The 16,003-nt window shown below is 44.2% G+C and overlaps 1 protein-coding gene across 1 annotated transcript; it reads right to left on the bottom strand.

The window, feature by feature from the left end:
- Positions 1 to 229: 229 nt before the first annotated feature.
- On the bottom strand, positions 230 to 15,680 carry TNFSF15 (TNF superfamily member 15; the record flags this gene model as incomplete). Its single annotated transcript, XM_080940165.1, has 4 exons — positions 230 to 684; positions 4,237 to 4,275; positions 5,259 to 5,301; positions 15,459 to 15,680. The coding sequence occupies 4 exons, from the start codon at positions 15,678 to 15,680 to the stop codon at positions 230 to 232; spliced, it is 759 nt and encodes a 252-aa protein (XP_080796291.1).
- Between the last annotated feature and the right edge of the window lie 323 nt (positions 15,681 to 16,003).

Here is a 16,003-nt window from a genome sequence, read left to right as displayed (position 1 = left end):
TTTTAAAACCCAGCAAGTCTCTATCAAACACTAGCTGTTCTGAGTTTTTCATTTACTATTTCAGTCCATAAGGCATGTGAGGATCAACTTTGGGTTCCTAAATTATATAGCTAAGCCACTGTCCCCTATCCCTGATCTCTCTAAAGCTCCTGTTTATAGTTCCATATGGGCAAAGGAAATTGGGAAGTAGAAGGCAAGGGAGCCCCGTGGAATGAAGTTTGTCTCCTCCTCATATCAAGAAGGCTCCGAAGAAAGTTTTATCTTCCTTTGTATAATCTACCAAGGAGATGTCGCTGACATTTACCATCAACCTGTCTCCTTCTTCCAAGGAGAACATAGCCGCAAGGTAGAGGGGCTGAATCCAGTTGCTGCTTATTTCACACACAGACTTCGTCCCTGTAAGGAGATAAGCAGGCTCAGGATAGGTGTCTGCTACCTTGGTGATAACCACAATGATGGAGTCTGGCTTATTTGGTTGTCTACCCCTGCTGATGTCCCCACACTCAGATGTGGTCCCGCGGAATGTGATCTGGGAGTAGATGAAGTAGTCTCCTGACTCTGGGACCACCAGGGATTTGTTGGTGTAGTTCATCCGGTTCTTGGTGAAGGCCATCCCCAGGTCATGCTCCCAATGTAGAGCAGAGAGCTGATTTTTCAGATGTGGTGCTAGAGTTTGTTTTCGGACTGCAAATATAGTAGAGAAGTTTAGTTGGCACAGGTCATCAGAATAAAGTCTTGTACTATTTTTCTGTCTGTCTGTCTGTCTGTCGTTCTTTTTTTCTGTCCCTCTCTCTGTGTGCTTATGTATGTTTGTGTTTATGTTGTCTCTACACATGCGCATACAATCATACATGCACATGGAGGCCAGAGATAGAAGCTCTACATTTTGAGATAAGGCTTTTCACTGAGCCTGGAGCTCACCAATTTGAAAAGACTGACCGGCCAGCAAGTTCTAGGGGCCTGTCTGTGTCTGTACCGCCAGACATGAGTGACTCTGCCTAGATTTTCAAGTAGGTTCTGTGGTTCAAGCTCATGCTTGCACAGTAGGCACTTTATACACTGAGCCATCTTTCCATCCCCTGCCTCCTGTAGTCACGTTCCTTGGTGACCCAACGAGGCTAGCATTTTCTTTCACAGTCAGAACTATGGCATTACTGATAATTTAACTTTGTGCCCTAGGATATGGCCATGCATATTTGGATCGCTAAAAAAGATTTCCTTATTTACAAATTGCTGTTCTACATGGGTAGAGTGAAAGTTAAGAAATTCTTTTATTTTTCTGTGTAACTGTAAAGAATTTACTGCTAAGTTGGCTTACCCAGAATAAGGACAGACAGCAGGCTCTCTCAGTGCTCATTCCTGAAGCCATGTTTAGGTTTTTCTCATTGCTTCACCATTATTACATGAGTTTAGCATTTTACATTAGATTGGAATGTCTGCCAGAGGTTCTGGAAACAATCATCCACCAGTACGGACTCTACAACCATACGCTCTTCTCTCCCTCTAGAAAAATTCCTTTTGCATAATGTGTCATTTTACTAAATATGTATTTGTTTTTAATTTGGCATGTCTTTCCTTTGAAAAAAAGATAAATGATACTTGTGGGAAGAAATAAAAGAGGCATAAAATCCATGGGTATTAGGGAATACATCAATTCTTACTAGATTTCTTGTCTCAGAGAAGCTCTATTCCAAAGGAAAGAGGGAGGGAGAGAGAAGTGGAAGAGAGAGAGAGAGAGAGAGAGAGAGAGAGAGAGAGAGAGAGACAGAGAGAGAGAGAGAGAGAGAGAGAGAGAGAGAGAATGCGTATGAGAGGGAGAACTCTAGCAACCAACCTCATCATTATATCACAACGCTGTGGTCCAACGTCACAAAATGGCACTAATCAATAATGTATTACCTGGGGACATGTTGGGACCAGAGACTCAGAACATTTTGTCAATTCTTCTCCCTCAGTGACAGGGCCAAACATAAGTCAATGCAATAGAGTTATGGAATGCAAAGAAGCTGGGCTTTGGGCCACTTGGCCCAAACTCTAATTCTGCATCATGCAAAGCTCTTCAATCATCTGTGCAGATGATTTTCTCCTTTGTGCCTCAGTGTCTCCTCTGGAAGCTGAGGATAGGGTTCTTTAGAGCCTTGTTCTGAAGATTAAGTGGGCAGAACAAATGTGAGCATTTTCTAGATTACCATAAACTGAGTACAAGTGAGGTAATTTTTCCTGTTCAAATAAAGCAGCATGTTTCATTTAGACAGATTAAAGAGTAAGCTTGTGTCACTTTAAATTTTATATGTTCTTATGCTTGCATAATTTCTAAATATATATTATATAAAACATATTAGCCAATGGTTTGTGAAATATGCCTGTAGTTAAAGGAAATAAATAGAATCAAACGTGATTCAAACCACTGATGTCAAATAGGACAATTTGCAACAAAACTATAACTTTTAGAGGCAACAGAAACATCTTAATTCCCTATAACTACTTTAAAAACTCACAGCAATAACCATTAGGCACAGTTACTACAGTTTGTGGATTGCTTCTGTTTAAAGAAATAATTTAACAACTCGTGCATTCAATGGGTGAGTAGAAACCTAGATCTTGGATTTTCTAATACAGAGATTTCTCAGACCCGTATTTCCAATGGTCTTAGGAACAGAGTCACAGCTCAGGAGCAAAACTAAAGTTATGAAGACATAGCAACAAAAATAATTTTATGCTTGGGGTAGTTGCCACAACATAAGGAACTGTATTAAAGGGTCACAGCACTAGGAAAGTTGAGAACCAGTATAATCTAAGGTATCTTTCCTATTGCTGACTGGTCTAGGATATCTCCTGCAAGCTTGGCATAGGTCCTGAGTGGGTGTGGTCTCCATCTCCTGACTGTGGACAATATAGTGGTTGACATGCCTTCTCGGGTGATGTGTAAACCAGTCACACTATGTCTGTAGAGAGGCAAGTCCTATTGCACTGAAGCATGTTGTTCGATTTGAATTTTCCCACTGCCTACCCATTTGACTTGGAACGCGCAAATTGATGTCTGAGCCTGAGTTTTTTTCAATGTCTTTTCATGTGTGTATGTGGTGTATGTGGTGTGTGTGTTCAAATGTGGTGCCCCTTTGAAAACTGGAAGTTGACATCTAGTATCACACTCTGTTGCTTCCCACCTTATTTTATGCGACAGACCTTGCTGGATCTGAAACTTACTGTTTCAGCTAGCCTGGCTGTCCAGTGAGCTTCTGGGATCTCACTGACTGCACCAGAGCCACAGACACATAGCAGCATGCCTGGCATTTTACTTGGATGCTAGGGATCTCGACTCAGTTTTTTAAATAATAATAATCTATGGTTGATATGCAGGTGAGGGCAGGTACAAGATAAGGCAAGGCCTGTGATTGGACAGTGAAACAGCAAGTTAGGGACAGTTTTGGAAAGTCAGGAGAGATAGGAGAGGAGAGAAGAAGCCAATATAGAAGAGGAAAAAGATGATCCACCCCCGGGTGTTTTAAATAACCACAGATAGGTATCAATATCTTATAAGGGATGGATTATCATAGGACAATTTGTCTTATCTAGGTGGGCAGTTTATACCAGTACCAACTGGCTGTGAGTTTATTGTGTGGATGGAATGGAAATTTATTGATATAAATCTAATTTATAAATGACAAGTTTCTAGAGTTGTGATTTTGTTGGGCTAGGAATTATGACAATAACCACAGGAGGCAGTTGCTGGGAATGTGAAGTGTCCACAGCAGGGAGACTGCCGGGGGCAGAGAGCCAAGAGGGCTGCTGCCGCTGGGACCGAGAGTAGCTGAGGTAGTGTGGGGTGGTGACTGGAACCATTTACTGTTTTCGTAATATTTCCCACTACAATAAGGATCATATTTACTGAGCTACCTCCCCATCCCCTTGAAGTCAGTCCAGGGATCTTTCATCTGTTATACGATCCAGAATTACTTGAGGGCCCAAGATGGAGGAAAGCCACTTGTAGGTGTTGAGTGTGAGTATGCCAGAGGAGAGCAGGAGAGACAGGTAGAATTCTGATTGCAGAGGAGAGAGCATCCATGAGACCTGGGCCCTTGGATCTGCCACAGGGAAGAAATTATTCAAAATCCTTAACTGTCAAATCTGTTTCCAGTTTAAAGCCACCACAGTTTAAAGTTTTGGTAAATATAGTGAAAAAAAGATCTCTCAGATCTATAAACTATGGAGTTTGTATAGTACAGGAAGGCTTACTTGTCAGATGAGCTTTTGGCTTGTCTCTGGAAGGTGTGTCTGTAACAGAAGGAGAAATATGCTTTGAGTAATGGGTTAACAGACCTAAGACATCTGCAACAGGAAAGAAATGTCAATACTACTCATTGTGGTTCATGTCTTGTGGGCTTTGGATTGGTTCATGGTATCTTTAGGACATACCATATGGGATGTGGGAGACTCTGGAGTAAAAGTCTTTGGTACAAAGGACTTTGGGCAAGTTGCCTAGTCTGCACTATATTTTTCTATCTCTAAGAATGGGCACAGCAATCTCTGCCTTGAAAATTGTGTACACATGGTTCTTGGTTCTTAGGGCCGAATAAACCATGGCTCATTGCTTTTACTTTTACGCTATTCTTTGAAGGCCAGATGATCTTTAGGATTCTTTGTGGATCTTTTACTATGTATACTGAGGAGTATGGATGACTCACGTGAGAAGGGATGTGGAGTGAGTAGCATCCACTCGGTTACTCCATGGTGTAGACATATCCTTTTCCATTTCTGCACCCTTTTCCTCATTATTCTTTGAGAAGGGATCTTAATCATTTCACATTGGCTATTGTCTTAAAGTTAAACAGGTTCTACAGTGATAATGATGGTGTTGGCTATAAGCAGCAAAATCTATTTTTTTTTTTTTTTTACATCTGATGTTTTAGGAACTGCTCTCATCCTTTAATAGGGTTGACCAATTTCATCTACACTCACCTTGCTAGAAAGGATAGGTGAATGATTGTAGACAGCTGGAATGATCTGTCTGAGGGCCACACTGCATAGCATATCCCTGAGCTGGGAGTTTAAATTCAGGTCATGGATCATACATGCAGTCAGAGCACTGTTTTGCCTTTTTAGCAATGGGGGAGGAGCCTCATTATTCTCTAGGTCTCTCTACACCCCCTGGCTTGGCAACTTGGCAATGACAGACCCATCTCCAAGTGCACGCATATCAAGACTGTCAGCAATGTCCTTATCTCCCCCAAGAAAAGACATCAAAGATGAACACTTACAAACTGGTTGTGGTGACGGTTCAGACCTCTGTTCTGTTATAGCCTGTTGAGAAAAAGTAGAGTTCAGTCTATCTAGAGTCCTTCTTAATTCAAAACCCCACAGAGCTGCCCATAAGACTTTGCTGCTGTCTAAGCCTTGGTCCCCTGCTGGGAGGGGACCATCACTGGAATATCTTATTTGGTGGGAATCTTGCATCTCAGCTCTGCTCTTCTTTTCTAGAGACGCCCCCCAAACATGGCCTTCCTTTCTTCGGTCTTTATCTCTTAGCTTAAAAGCTTTTCCTGCTGTATCTTAGAAGATTTTCACATCCTGACATTGCTTGTAGTAAACAAACTGGAAGTTATCTTATTTTTTTTCTCACTAGTTTAAAGGTCCGAACTATTTTTATTGGCATATACTGATTGTGCATCATGGAGGACTTTGTGAAGACACTCATACTCCACTGTGTCATATACTCTGACTATATTTATCCTCTCATATTTTGTCCTGCTCTTTTCTTCCCCCTCCTGGTACTCTCTTTTTTCTCCAAGATAGTGCTGCTTTTAATTCCTTGCAATCCACCTCTCTGCAGCTGGATCTACACCACCTGTATCCATTTCTCCTTATGAATTATTGCATATAATTGAGGATCCACATGTGAAAGGAAACACACATTTGTTGTTCTGAGTCTTAAGAAATGATGCAGACAAAGAAATAATGACCATCTTCTCTTCCCATCATTTTTGCAACTCTGATCTGTTTCCATTGTCGCAACCCTAGTTCCAGAGTCATTTCAGATTTCCCATGATAGAAGAAGAAAAGCAAGTGCCTTGGCACCAGATAGACATGCATTTGGATTGTGGTTCTGTCCTTTGTCAATGACTAAGATCTTGTGAAAGACAGCCTTCCCTCTGAGTTTAGTGCACCCACTCATAAACTGGAGATACTCACACTGTCAAACCTAAGTGACTTGCAGAGTTAAGATGAAGATCCAATATGCTCCAGTCAGTTCAAAGGACACGGGGAAAATACAAAAACCATCATTCACAGGACTGAGTATAAGACTGTAGAGCAGGTCAGGTTCCCAGCTTACGAGCAATACCATCATCTTTTCAATACACTTGCATGCCTTTGCAAGACGGGTCTGACTTGGACCTTGGAATTACACAGCCTCCATTAGCAGATTATGTTTTTTTACTACCATGGGCATCTCATCTATGTCTGCAACTTAAACTCTACATGTGCACAGCACACATGTGTGCTTGGGACTGAGGGGCTGTAACTGTGTGAGAGCAAGGGAGCTGGTCTCCCAACACAGGAGAGGGTGCACCACTCTGTCCAGGCCCTGCCTCCTGCTCTCTAGGTCCTCCTACAGCTGCTTGGCAGACCTTCACGCCTCTGGCTTCTTCCTTTTGTCTGTTTCATAGCTTCTCTCTAGAGAGCTAACTAGAGAGAATTCTATCATGACCAAGATTCTACTGTGTATGTACTGCTTTGGTGGCTCCTCACGATTTTCACAACATACTTCTATATTTTTTTTTTTTAAAAATCCATTCTATTTATTTTGTGTATGTATGTATATACACAGGGTATGTGTTGAGGCAGAAGACATGAGGGTCAGCGTGGTGGTAGTGGGGTGAGCTCAAAGTTCATTAAACAGATGACAGACCCAGAACTGTGAGGACCTGTGGAAATCAGTCTGAACAGAGGCTTAAAGGTCCCGTATGTTAGTCAGACGATGAAGAATGAATAGCCATATCGGAGAAAGCTAACAGCACGTACAAGAAGAAGGAGGGCCAATTGCACATGGGGACAGCTGGAAACCAGCAAGGCTAGGAAATGAAAAGACTAGATATTCACCCAGCATCTTTGAAAAGCCTAACCAATTGCTGGGACAAACTGTCTCACATTAATGATTTTGCTGGCTTGAGGGGCAGAGATGTGTTCCCAGAAGTGTCTTGGTTTCTCTCTAGTGCCCAATTTGCTATGAACAGATAAATTGATAAAGGAATTGATTATTTGGTGAGGCAGAAAGTGGGAAGTGGGTTACTCAAAAGAAAATTGAGGAGATCATGAATCTCCTCATGGTAAAGAAAGGTATACCTGACTTATTTGGATTTCTTTTGCTTCACTTACTTCTCTTGTTGAGAAGCCATATTGTTCACCTTGCTTATTCTAAACGGATACTCAGCAAAAGTTTCGGAGCATTCCTTTTTGACTAAGATTTCTAGGGCTGTGACCTGGTACCTGGGCTATGCACTCAAGTTCCTGGTGGGTCTGTTGGGTTTTTATTACTTAGATACACATTTTTACTTTTATCTGTGGTTGGGATGCATGGGTTTTAGTGGATCAGACTGCTACTAGACATGGGGGTGGAGCTAGCTGCCTGCTGGAAGGTATTGAAAACAATATCACTCCCAGAATCTTAAGGAAAGTTATGAGCCGGGACTCTCTTTTCCTTTTCTTCACTGCTTTTTTTTTTTTTTTTTTTTTTTTAAACAATGACTGCTACTGAGGGGAAGCTACTGTGGTAGGGCACAGCAACAAATGAGGTGGGAAGGGGTGGGACAGTCCCTTGTCTAGGGAAAGTTTCAAGAACCAAGCTGTGCTACTGCCTAGGTTCCAGATGGCAGCTGGCAATACCAAACACCAGGGCAGTTAGATGTCTGTGCTTCCTGTTCTCTAGGTAGAGTTCCTTCAAATACTTCTGGATGACTCTGGGATCCTGCAGAGATGAAGCTCCTAAAACTGTTGTAATAGTCTCCAAATCCAGTGGACCCTGGCCTCAGGCCATACTTCAAGAATTAGACATTTCCCTTTAACATGACTTCTCAAACCATGGGCTGAGAATCAGAGTCCAATGTATTTCTCGTGGGAATGTTTTTCTTTCTATAGGAGAATTTGCTAGGCAGCACCTAGTCTTACCCCCAGTAGGCAGGGAACTGCTCACGTTTTTGCTGAAGTAGAAATCTGCAAACTGTGGAGATTCTCAGGCCCCAGGAAGTCAGAGGCAGAGAGGAGTAGCGCAATGAGGCAAAGTTCGGATTCAGTGACTTTAACTTGGGTTTCACAACTTAAAAATCTAGGAGACAGGTGACTTTGGCTAGATTAAAACCTTTTGAGCCTGGAGAGATTGCTCAGCAGTGAAGAACACTGCATTTGATGGTCTTGCAGACGACCCACGTTCAGCTCCCAGTACTCATGTGGTAGCACCCAATCACCTGTAGATACAGTTTTAGGGGGTCTGATTTTGTTTTTACCTTCTTAGGCTCCAGTTATACATGTGTTACACACACACACACCTATCACTAAAACACTGTACACATAAATCAAAAAAGCATATCATCATCAGCACCATTCCCATCAATAGCAACAAGCAAACGCCCTCTTAACAACTTCAAGGTAAGTAGCCACGGCCTGTTAGAACTATGGTTTCCAAAGTTTCGCCAAAGGTCTGCATGGGACACAGCTGAGACTCCAAAGAGTTGAAATGGATGGCCAGAAACCAAGTCAGCAAAAACCAACCAACCAACCATCCATCCATCCATCATCCATCCATCCATCCATCCATCCATCCATCCATCCATCATCCATCCATCCATCCATCTATCCATCCATCCATCCATTCATTATCCATCAATCTATCCATCCATCCATCATCCATCCATCATCCATCCATCCATCCATCCATCATCCATCTATCAACCATCCATCCATCCATCCATCCATCCCTCCATCCATCCATTCATCCATCCAAACAAACAAACAAAAAGCTAACATGCACATTCATGATCACACATTTTAGTGGGGCAGTGGGGTGTCAAGAAACGCAGCATTGAAATATAAATGGTGCTTCCCCCTTCCATCCCCCCTTAATCCTTGCAAGTTGTAACATTCACACTAGTCTATGATTTTCTCTTTTTTTCATTGGTTGATTTTTTTTTTTTTTTTGGCATGTTGACTAGTTGTGACCCTGGTTCAAACTGTCTGTGTCCTTTGCTTTATATATTCCTTGACTGAATATATATTTTTTAAACCGGGCAGAAAAAAAGGCTGGGGTAAAGAGGACGCTAAGCTTTGTGCTTCTGCCTGCTGGGCTCTGTCCTGGGGCGTGGTGTGTGAACATTTTAATAGTCTGTGCAAGCTGACGTCAGCACAGGTGTTTAAAGGCCTTAAGAAAGTACTGACAGTCAAAGGCAGGGACAGGGATCTGAACCTTTGGAGCAAATTCAGGTTCTGATGCACACAGCAGGATCCCGATAAGCGTTATCAGGGAACACAGCATAAACAAGTTCGCAGCAAGTTGGCCTTTGAGATTCCCTGGCATTCCCCCAGAAAAATCCCTGTGAGTAGATATTGATTAATGATCCACTCAGCCTCTCCTCCCACTTCTGGAGTCACGTGTTCATCTATGCTGTTCACAAACAGGAAATCATATTCATGTCTTGCTGTCATAAACGCTGCAATCAGTGTGCTTTATGACCTACAGCACATCCCTCTGCCCGCCAAGGGGAAATCAGTATACGCGAGGGGCTTCATTTCCCTGTATTCTTACAAGGATCAATACAACCGGAAATGGCTTCTTTTGACATTCCTCTATTGCATCATCCTCTGCATTGGCCTGGACCAGGCCAGGGCTGCCATGGTATGTATTTGATCTGGCACAAAGGAAAGAGTCGGGTTTGCAGCCGAGCAAATTTGGAAACTCTGACGTTATTATTTCTTGACTCCTGATTCTGGCACACTAGCTGAACCCAGTGATTCTTTCCTGGCAGGCTTATCCTTTGGGGTCAGAGAAGTCACACTTAAAGTCGATACCAATGCATTTCTTCTCCCTCTTTCTTTGGGCCCAAGCAACCTTCCTAGACTGTGGTGTCTGCACGCTACCACTCTGCAGCTCTGGCTGTAAACCAAAGTTGCCATTTGGGTCTGTTTTATGAGAAATAGATTTTAGAATCTGTTAGACGTCTGGGGGTGACTTTACTCCTTTCTCCAAACAGACACTGAGTAGGTTTCATCAGTTCATAGTTTACTTCTGGACTCTCCCGTATCAGAACAGAAATTCAGACAGGAAGCAGAGTGAACCAGTGTCTAGTTCAAACCCTCAGTGTGCTGCTGCTTTCTGGCACGAGCTTCAGGCTGGGAGACAAGTTTACACGTTGCTAGTGCTGTGGTGTCTGGCGCTCTGAGGTGGCTGGGTGAGGATATGGGAGTTTGCCAAGCTAGAACTGTGCTTGCTGTGGGGCAGGCTTGCTCGAGGGAGTGACAGCCAGCTTGGCTCAGGAAGTCACCGGGTTGTGCTTGAGGCCCTGATCAACTAGGATGCACATCTGCAGGTTGCTCTCTTGTTCTGCCTTTGAACCGCCAAGGTCTTCCCTGCCAGCTGATCACAAGCTAACTTTTGGGCATAAGCTACTCTTCCATGTGGGGCTTCCTTGGGTTATAGCAGGGTTGTCCCCCACTACGGGAGCAGCATGTTCATGGGTCTTTCATCTCAGTTGTTTGTGTCATGTTGAAAATGCTGAGGATCTTGGTTATTGTTTACCTTCAAAACGGGAAAAACAACTTGGGCAAGATAAGAGGCTTGACCAGGGTGGAGTGCGTAGGGAAATCATTTAGGCAGCATCCTTTTTTTTTTTTCTATAACTTTCTGGATGTCTTACAGAATTCCCTGTCTCAGGAAGAAAGCACATTCATTTCCTCATTTTATGGACAGAGAGTCTGAGGCCTGGGGAAGGTGGGTCTATTTATTACCCAGGACTTTATCCCCCTTTGCACCCAGAACACACACGCGAATGTCTTTGCAAGTTACCGCTCGGTATGTTTCCAAGCGGAACTAGAGTTACTGTCTACTGATCATTTACTGCATTCCAGACTTTTCTGGGGTGTGGGGGTAAGGGAATGAGGTTGGGGAGGGAGGACAGACTTGCAGGGCTATTCGGAAAGGTGGAGAAGTGAGAGTAAAGGGTCCTGAGGAGAATGTGGGGAGAGTCTGTGAGGGGTGTACAGATGTAACAAGATTGCTACATGAGCAGGAATCCCTACCACACAGCCAGGAGACTTACGGTACAGAATCCAGTAGCATCCTATGCCTTGTGTGCAGCTAAGAGGATGTAGTGAACCGAGCCAGGTAGAGGTAGGAACAAAGACCGGTCCAGAGGGTGCAGGACACCTGCTCCGAAGCAGTGACAACTCTTCAGGATCCTGGAGGATACCTGAACCATGGCCAAATGCTATCCATAAAAAGGGTCATTTCAGGGAAGAGGTCGTGCTGATAGGGAAAGATTGGAGTGCACAAGGGGCCCAGGAACACCCATAAGTCAAGAAAAGTTCTGCAGCATCCAAGCCTACTCTCTGGCCCGTGATGGCAAATTCCGCAGTAGGCAGGGAAGTTGTGTTCTGTGAAGTAATCTCCCTGAGCAGGGGATTTCCCTGGTCAGCATGATGTAAGCCCCGTTCTTGGCTAATCCCCACCAAGGGGAGACACCTTCCATACCTTATTTCTAATTACCCACGTTTCATACAGAGGCACTCAGATGACGAGAGAAAAGAGAGGATGCTAACTAGTAGCCAGTCTAGAATTCAGGCTGGGGTCGAGATTTCAACTCATGACCCATGGCCTTTCCAAAAGGCGCACTGTTCTAGTGTCTTCCATAAACTGAAGATCTTAAAAACACTATACTACTACCTTTTTCTTAAAACAGGAAACACGTGCATTTTGTTCAAGGAGTGTTTGCAAACACATCTTTCCTTCCCTGGTGGCTCAGCCTCTCACTTCCCCTCCTTGGGCATTTCTCAGTTCTTCATGGGATGGATACTCCATGTGTTTATAAATGTATACGTGTAGACGAACTCGCTCATAAACCAAGCATGTGTTATTATGTATATGATTCCCCAAGTCTCTTGGCTCTTTACCTCTAACTTATAGATGCTGGGCTGTATCTGCTTGCCCATAGAAAACCGCAACCTCTTTGTGCCTCTGATCAGATTGTCTGGGATGCGTATCACGTCTTCATTTAAGGATTATTCAGTAATAGAAGTATTTGTTTCCCTTCTGGCTTTCCTGAGAGAGAGGTCTTCTGGGTTAGGAGACAATTTTGTTTTCAATTATATTTCCTCCGCAGCAGAGTGCCAGGCCACCTCTCTGATTCACCCTGCGCTCCCCCGGCCGCAGCCCTAATTTCCTGCTGAGCTATGTGTCCTGGGTGGGTATGTGAGTCTGAGAGTGTTATAGTAGGTTTGATCTGTGAAACTCCGCACTGGGATGCTATGGGGGTTACTGCTAGTGGCTCTGACCTTTCTCCAAGGCATTGCTGAACGTTTTCTCCTTGTGGTGTGATATCTAGAACCTAGTGCAGTGTAAATGAGCACCGTGGGCTGAAGGCAGAGCAGGGAACGCAGGCTGTCTAGTTTTAAGTCTTTGACAGGGACCTCAGGAACAGATTTTATTTCACAGACCCCTTCCTGGACTCTTGCATAAAGTCTTCTTGGAGCCATGTCAGCCCTGCTCCACGGCCAGGTGAGGGAACACCAGGAACCTTTGCAGTGTCCTACATCAGCCTTGAAGCCCCTTGGGACTCAGGCTCAAGTTTCCCTGGTGGTTGGTGTCTAGCATAGAGTGTCAATCACATCTCGGGATCCCAGGGCATGTGGTTTAGCCACATTCCAGACATTCGCAGTATTCCTGCACGTGTCTCATTAATAATGTCAGCATGCTGACAGGAACGCCCTCCTTGGCAGAGAAGGAAACAAAGACACGAAACTAGGAGCCTGTTTGACACTTGGCCAAAAAAAAAAAAAAAAAAAAAAAAAGGCTGACTGGAGAGCCTCATTTTAGCCCAGTTTGCTCTCTTTGGATCTCACATTCTGCCCTCTCCTCCAAGTCAGTAATTCTCTTTTAGGAACCCCCCAGTTCCACTTCTGCCCTTCTCAGTGTGGCTCCTTTCTGGTGAGGCTAACCTCTTACTACGGGTGCTGACTGGCTTCTTTGAGCCATAGCTTTTACTTGATTCTGGTGGTTGGGATCAAAGGTCTGGAGAGGAAAATGGTCACTGATCCCTGTCCCCTCTGCCTGCACTTTTCTCCATCCAAACTTTTGCAACCTCCAGTGAGGCCCTTTCCGAGGATCAGTACCCTACTAACTCTAAAACGAACTTTGAAAAACTGCTTCTCCACATTCTGAGTGCTGTGTCCCTTTAATACAGTTCCTCATTTGTGGTTATTCCTTCCCTGCCCCCACCATAAAAGTTATGCTGTTGCTACTTCATAACTGAAACTTTGCTACTGTTAGAAATTGTAATGTAAACATCTGATTTGCAGGACATCTCATATGCTACCACTGTGCAGGTTCCGACCCACAGGTTGAGAATTGCTGTTCTCACACCCCTTTTACCCAATGCCAAGGGATTGGTGGTAGCGGTTTCTCTGACCCTGGATGTTCCCAGTTGTTCTGTGTTTCTTTCTGTCTGTACATCTCAGCAAACAGGCCCTCCTTTAAGCCCCTAAAGCTGTTTTATAAATATTTTTCTCCCTTAAGATCTCGCCTTGAGTGGCCAGCTGCTTTTTTTCAGGACCTGGGTCTCCCCAGAAGACTTGGCCTCGGGCTCTTTACTTTTCTGTCGCTCCACGGAGATGTCCTGTATTCTGGCTAAACAACAGCCTCAAGCATCCCTGTGTGTCTCCCTGCCAGGGAGATGGCTTTTCTCATGCTGGGATGTGGGTATCAGGTATTAATGTGGCTCATATCTAAAACGTCTGAGTCAGGATTGTGAGGAGGGGACTCTAGGGTGTTGCAGTTTGTGATGACATCGAGCATTTCCTTTATGAGTTTGTCACCCCTCCTGCCTCCCCGCCAATTCCCTTCTCTGGACTGTACCTAAGAGACTTTCTCTAGCTTCTGCCAACACCCTATCACTTAGGGTCCTATTGTATGCTAAGGATCACTTCAGAGTCCAAGGAGGCACAGGTTGCTGGAGGTCACTTAGTAATACCGTGTTCAAGAACAGCTATCTCCTTATGAGTGGAGAATTCAATGGAGTGCCTCAATCTGGTGTGTCTGAGTGCATATGTGTGTGTGTGTGTGTGTGTGTGTGTGTGTGTGTATGTGTGTGTGTGCATGTGTGTGTGTGTGTTTCCCAGAGTCATAGCCTGACCTCCCATTTTCCAATCCCCTACAGGTCCCTTCTAATGTAAGCAGCCTTCCCGGTCTATCTGCACATTGTCTACATTTTATAAACCATGACACGTGGCTACCTGAATCACTGTTGACCCTGATGGACTGGTAGGAGTTACTCATAAGCCACAGAGTGGAAATTGCCCAGGGTTGATTAGAGACCAGGTTTCTAATTAGGCTGCTTATTTTTGCTTTTAGTCCTTAATCTTTGGGACTAAAATGGAATCAGTCACTACAGACCACACCAGATATTTTCCCCTAAGGAATATTCTTTAAATGACACACTTCGATCTTTTGGATCCTTCCTGGGTGTCCTCAGTCCTGGCTTTGTTGCCTCCTGTATCCTTGCCCCCTCATTCTCTGAGTACCACCCCTATACCCTGGTGGTACCTCAGTTTCTTTCTAGCCCCAGCAAAATCTCGGAGTCAGTAGGTTTTTAGTTGAGCACTGAAAAAAAAATATTTCTAAACCCAAGAAGAGGAATTGGTTAAATACATTTTATCGCACGGATATCAGAGCATAATATAGTCATCCATTCATCATGCTGCCTTGGAATCACTGCCACAGAAAGAAATCTCAGAACAACCCTTCATTATACACAGAAAGGAATTATATACTTTAGATCATTAATAGTTTCCACCTCTTTGGATTTCTGAGTAAGGCTTTTTTCTTCATTTCTTTGACTGGGATGTCTGTCTCTTTCGCCTTAATAACCATGCATTATATAATCTAATTTAAGAGCTTATTTTTGTTTAAGGAGAAGGAATGTCTTCCAAAGTATTGGTGCACCATAATTGTAATGATCTAAAAATAAACATATGGAGTGTGAAGTTATTCTTGCGTAAACATGAGATGAAACAATTTAGTTCCCTGGAAATGCCAGAGTTAAGAACCAGATGGGACCTTTCCACCTCTCACCCTCCGGGCTGTATTTGCTTTGTACACAGGAGCCACCAGTGCTACCCGTGAACAGCTCTGTCCCAAGCCGGGATATGTGGTTGCCTGCAGAGAGACCACTGAATCTTTGGGCAGGGAAAAGCTTACTTACCCGGGGCATGCAGTCTTTCCTGGGGACCCGGAGCTGGCCAGCCATCAGGAGGGTGCTAAGTCCTGCCAGGATGGGAAGTGACAATATGCAGCAGGTGAGTGCCAAGCAGGCTTTTCTCCTGGCAGCTAGCCCGGCCCTGGCCTCTGGCATGTGTCTGTAGCCTTCCCGCAGCATCTCCACTGGGGCTGCTTCCCCGAAGCCGAGCCCCAGCTCCTCTGTCATGCTTCTATCTTGGAGATCCTTCTGATTCCTTCTGGCCAGAGAGCCCCCATTAAATAAGAGCGCAGCTATCACACTTTGTGAGCTCCTCTCCTCCCTTTTGACTCTCTCCTCCCCGTGTGACAGCCCTCTGCAGTCTGAGCCCAGCCCGGCTAGGGAATGCGCCGCCTACAACAGAAACTAAGTTTGGTTTAAAAAAAAAAAAAAAAAAAAAAAAAAAAAACAAGAAGAAGACGGAGAAAGCGTTCCCAAGCATATTTATGTACAGTATGCTCATGTGATCTCTCCTTCTTTTGCAGAAGGAAGTCAGGAAAGTCCCTGGAGGA

Source organism: Micromys minutus, assembly GCF_963924665.1.
Source record: "Micromys minutus genome assembly, chromosome: 28".
Taxonomy (NCBI): domain Eukaryota; kingdom Metazoa; phylum Chordata; class Mammalia; order Rodentia; family Muridae; genus Micromys; species Micromys minutus.
The sequence above is the reverse complement of the archived record's forward strand: the minus strand, read 5'-3'. Positions and strand labels throughout refer to the sequence as shown.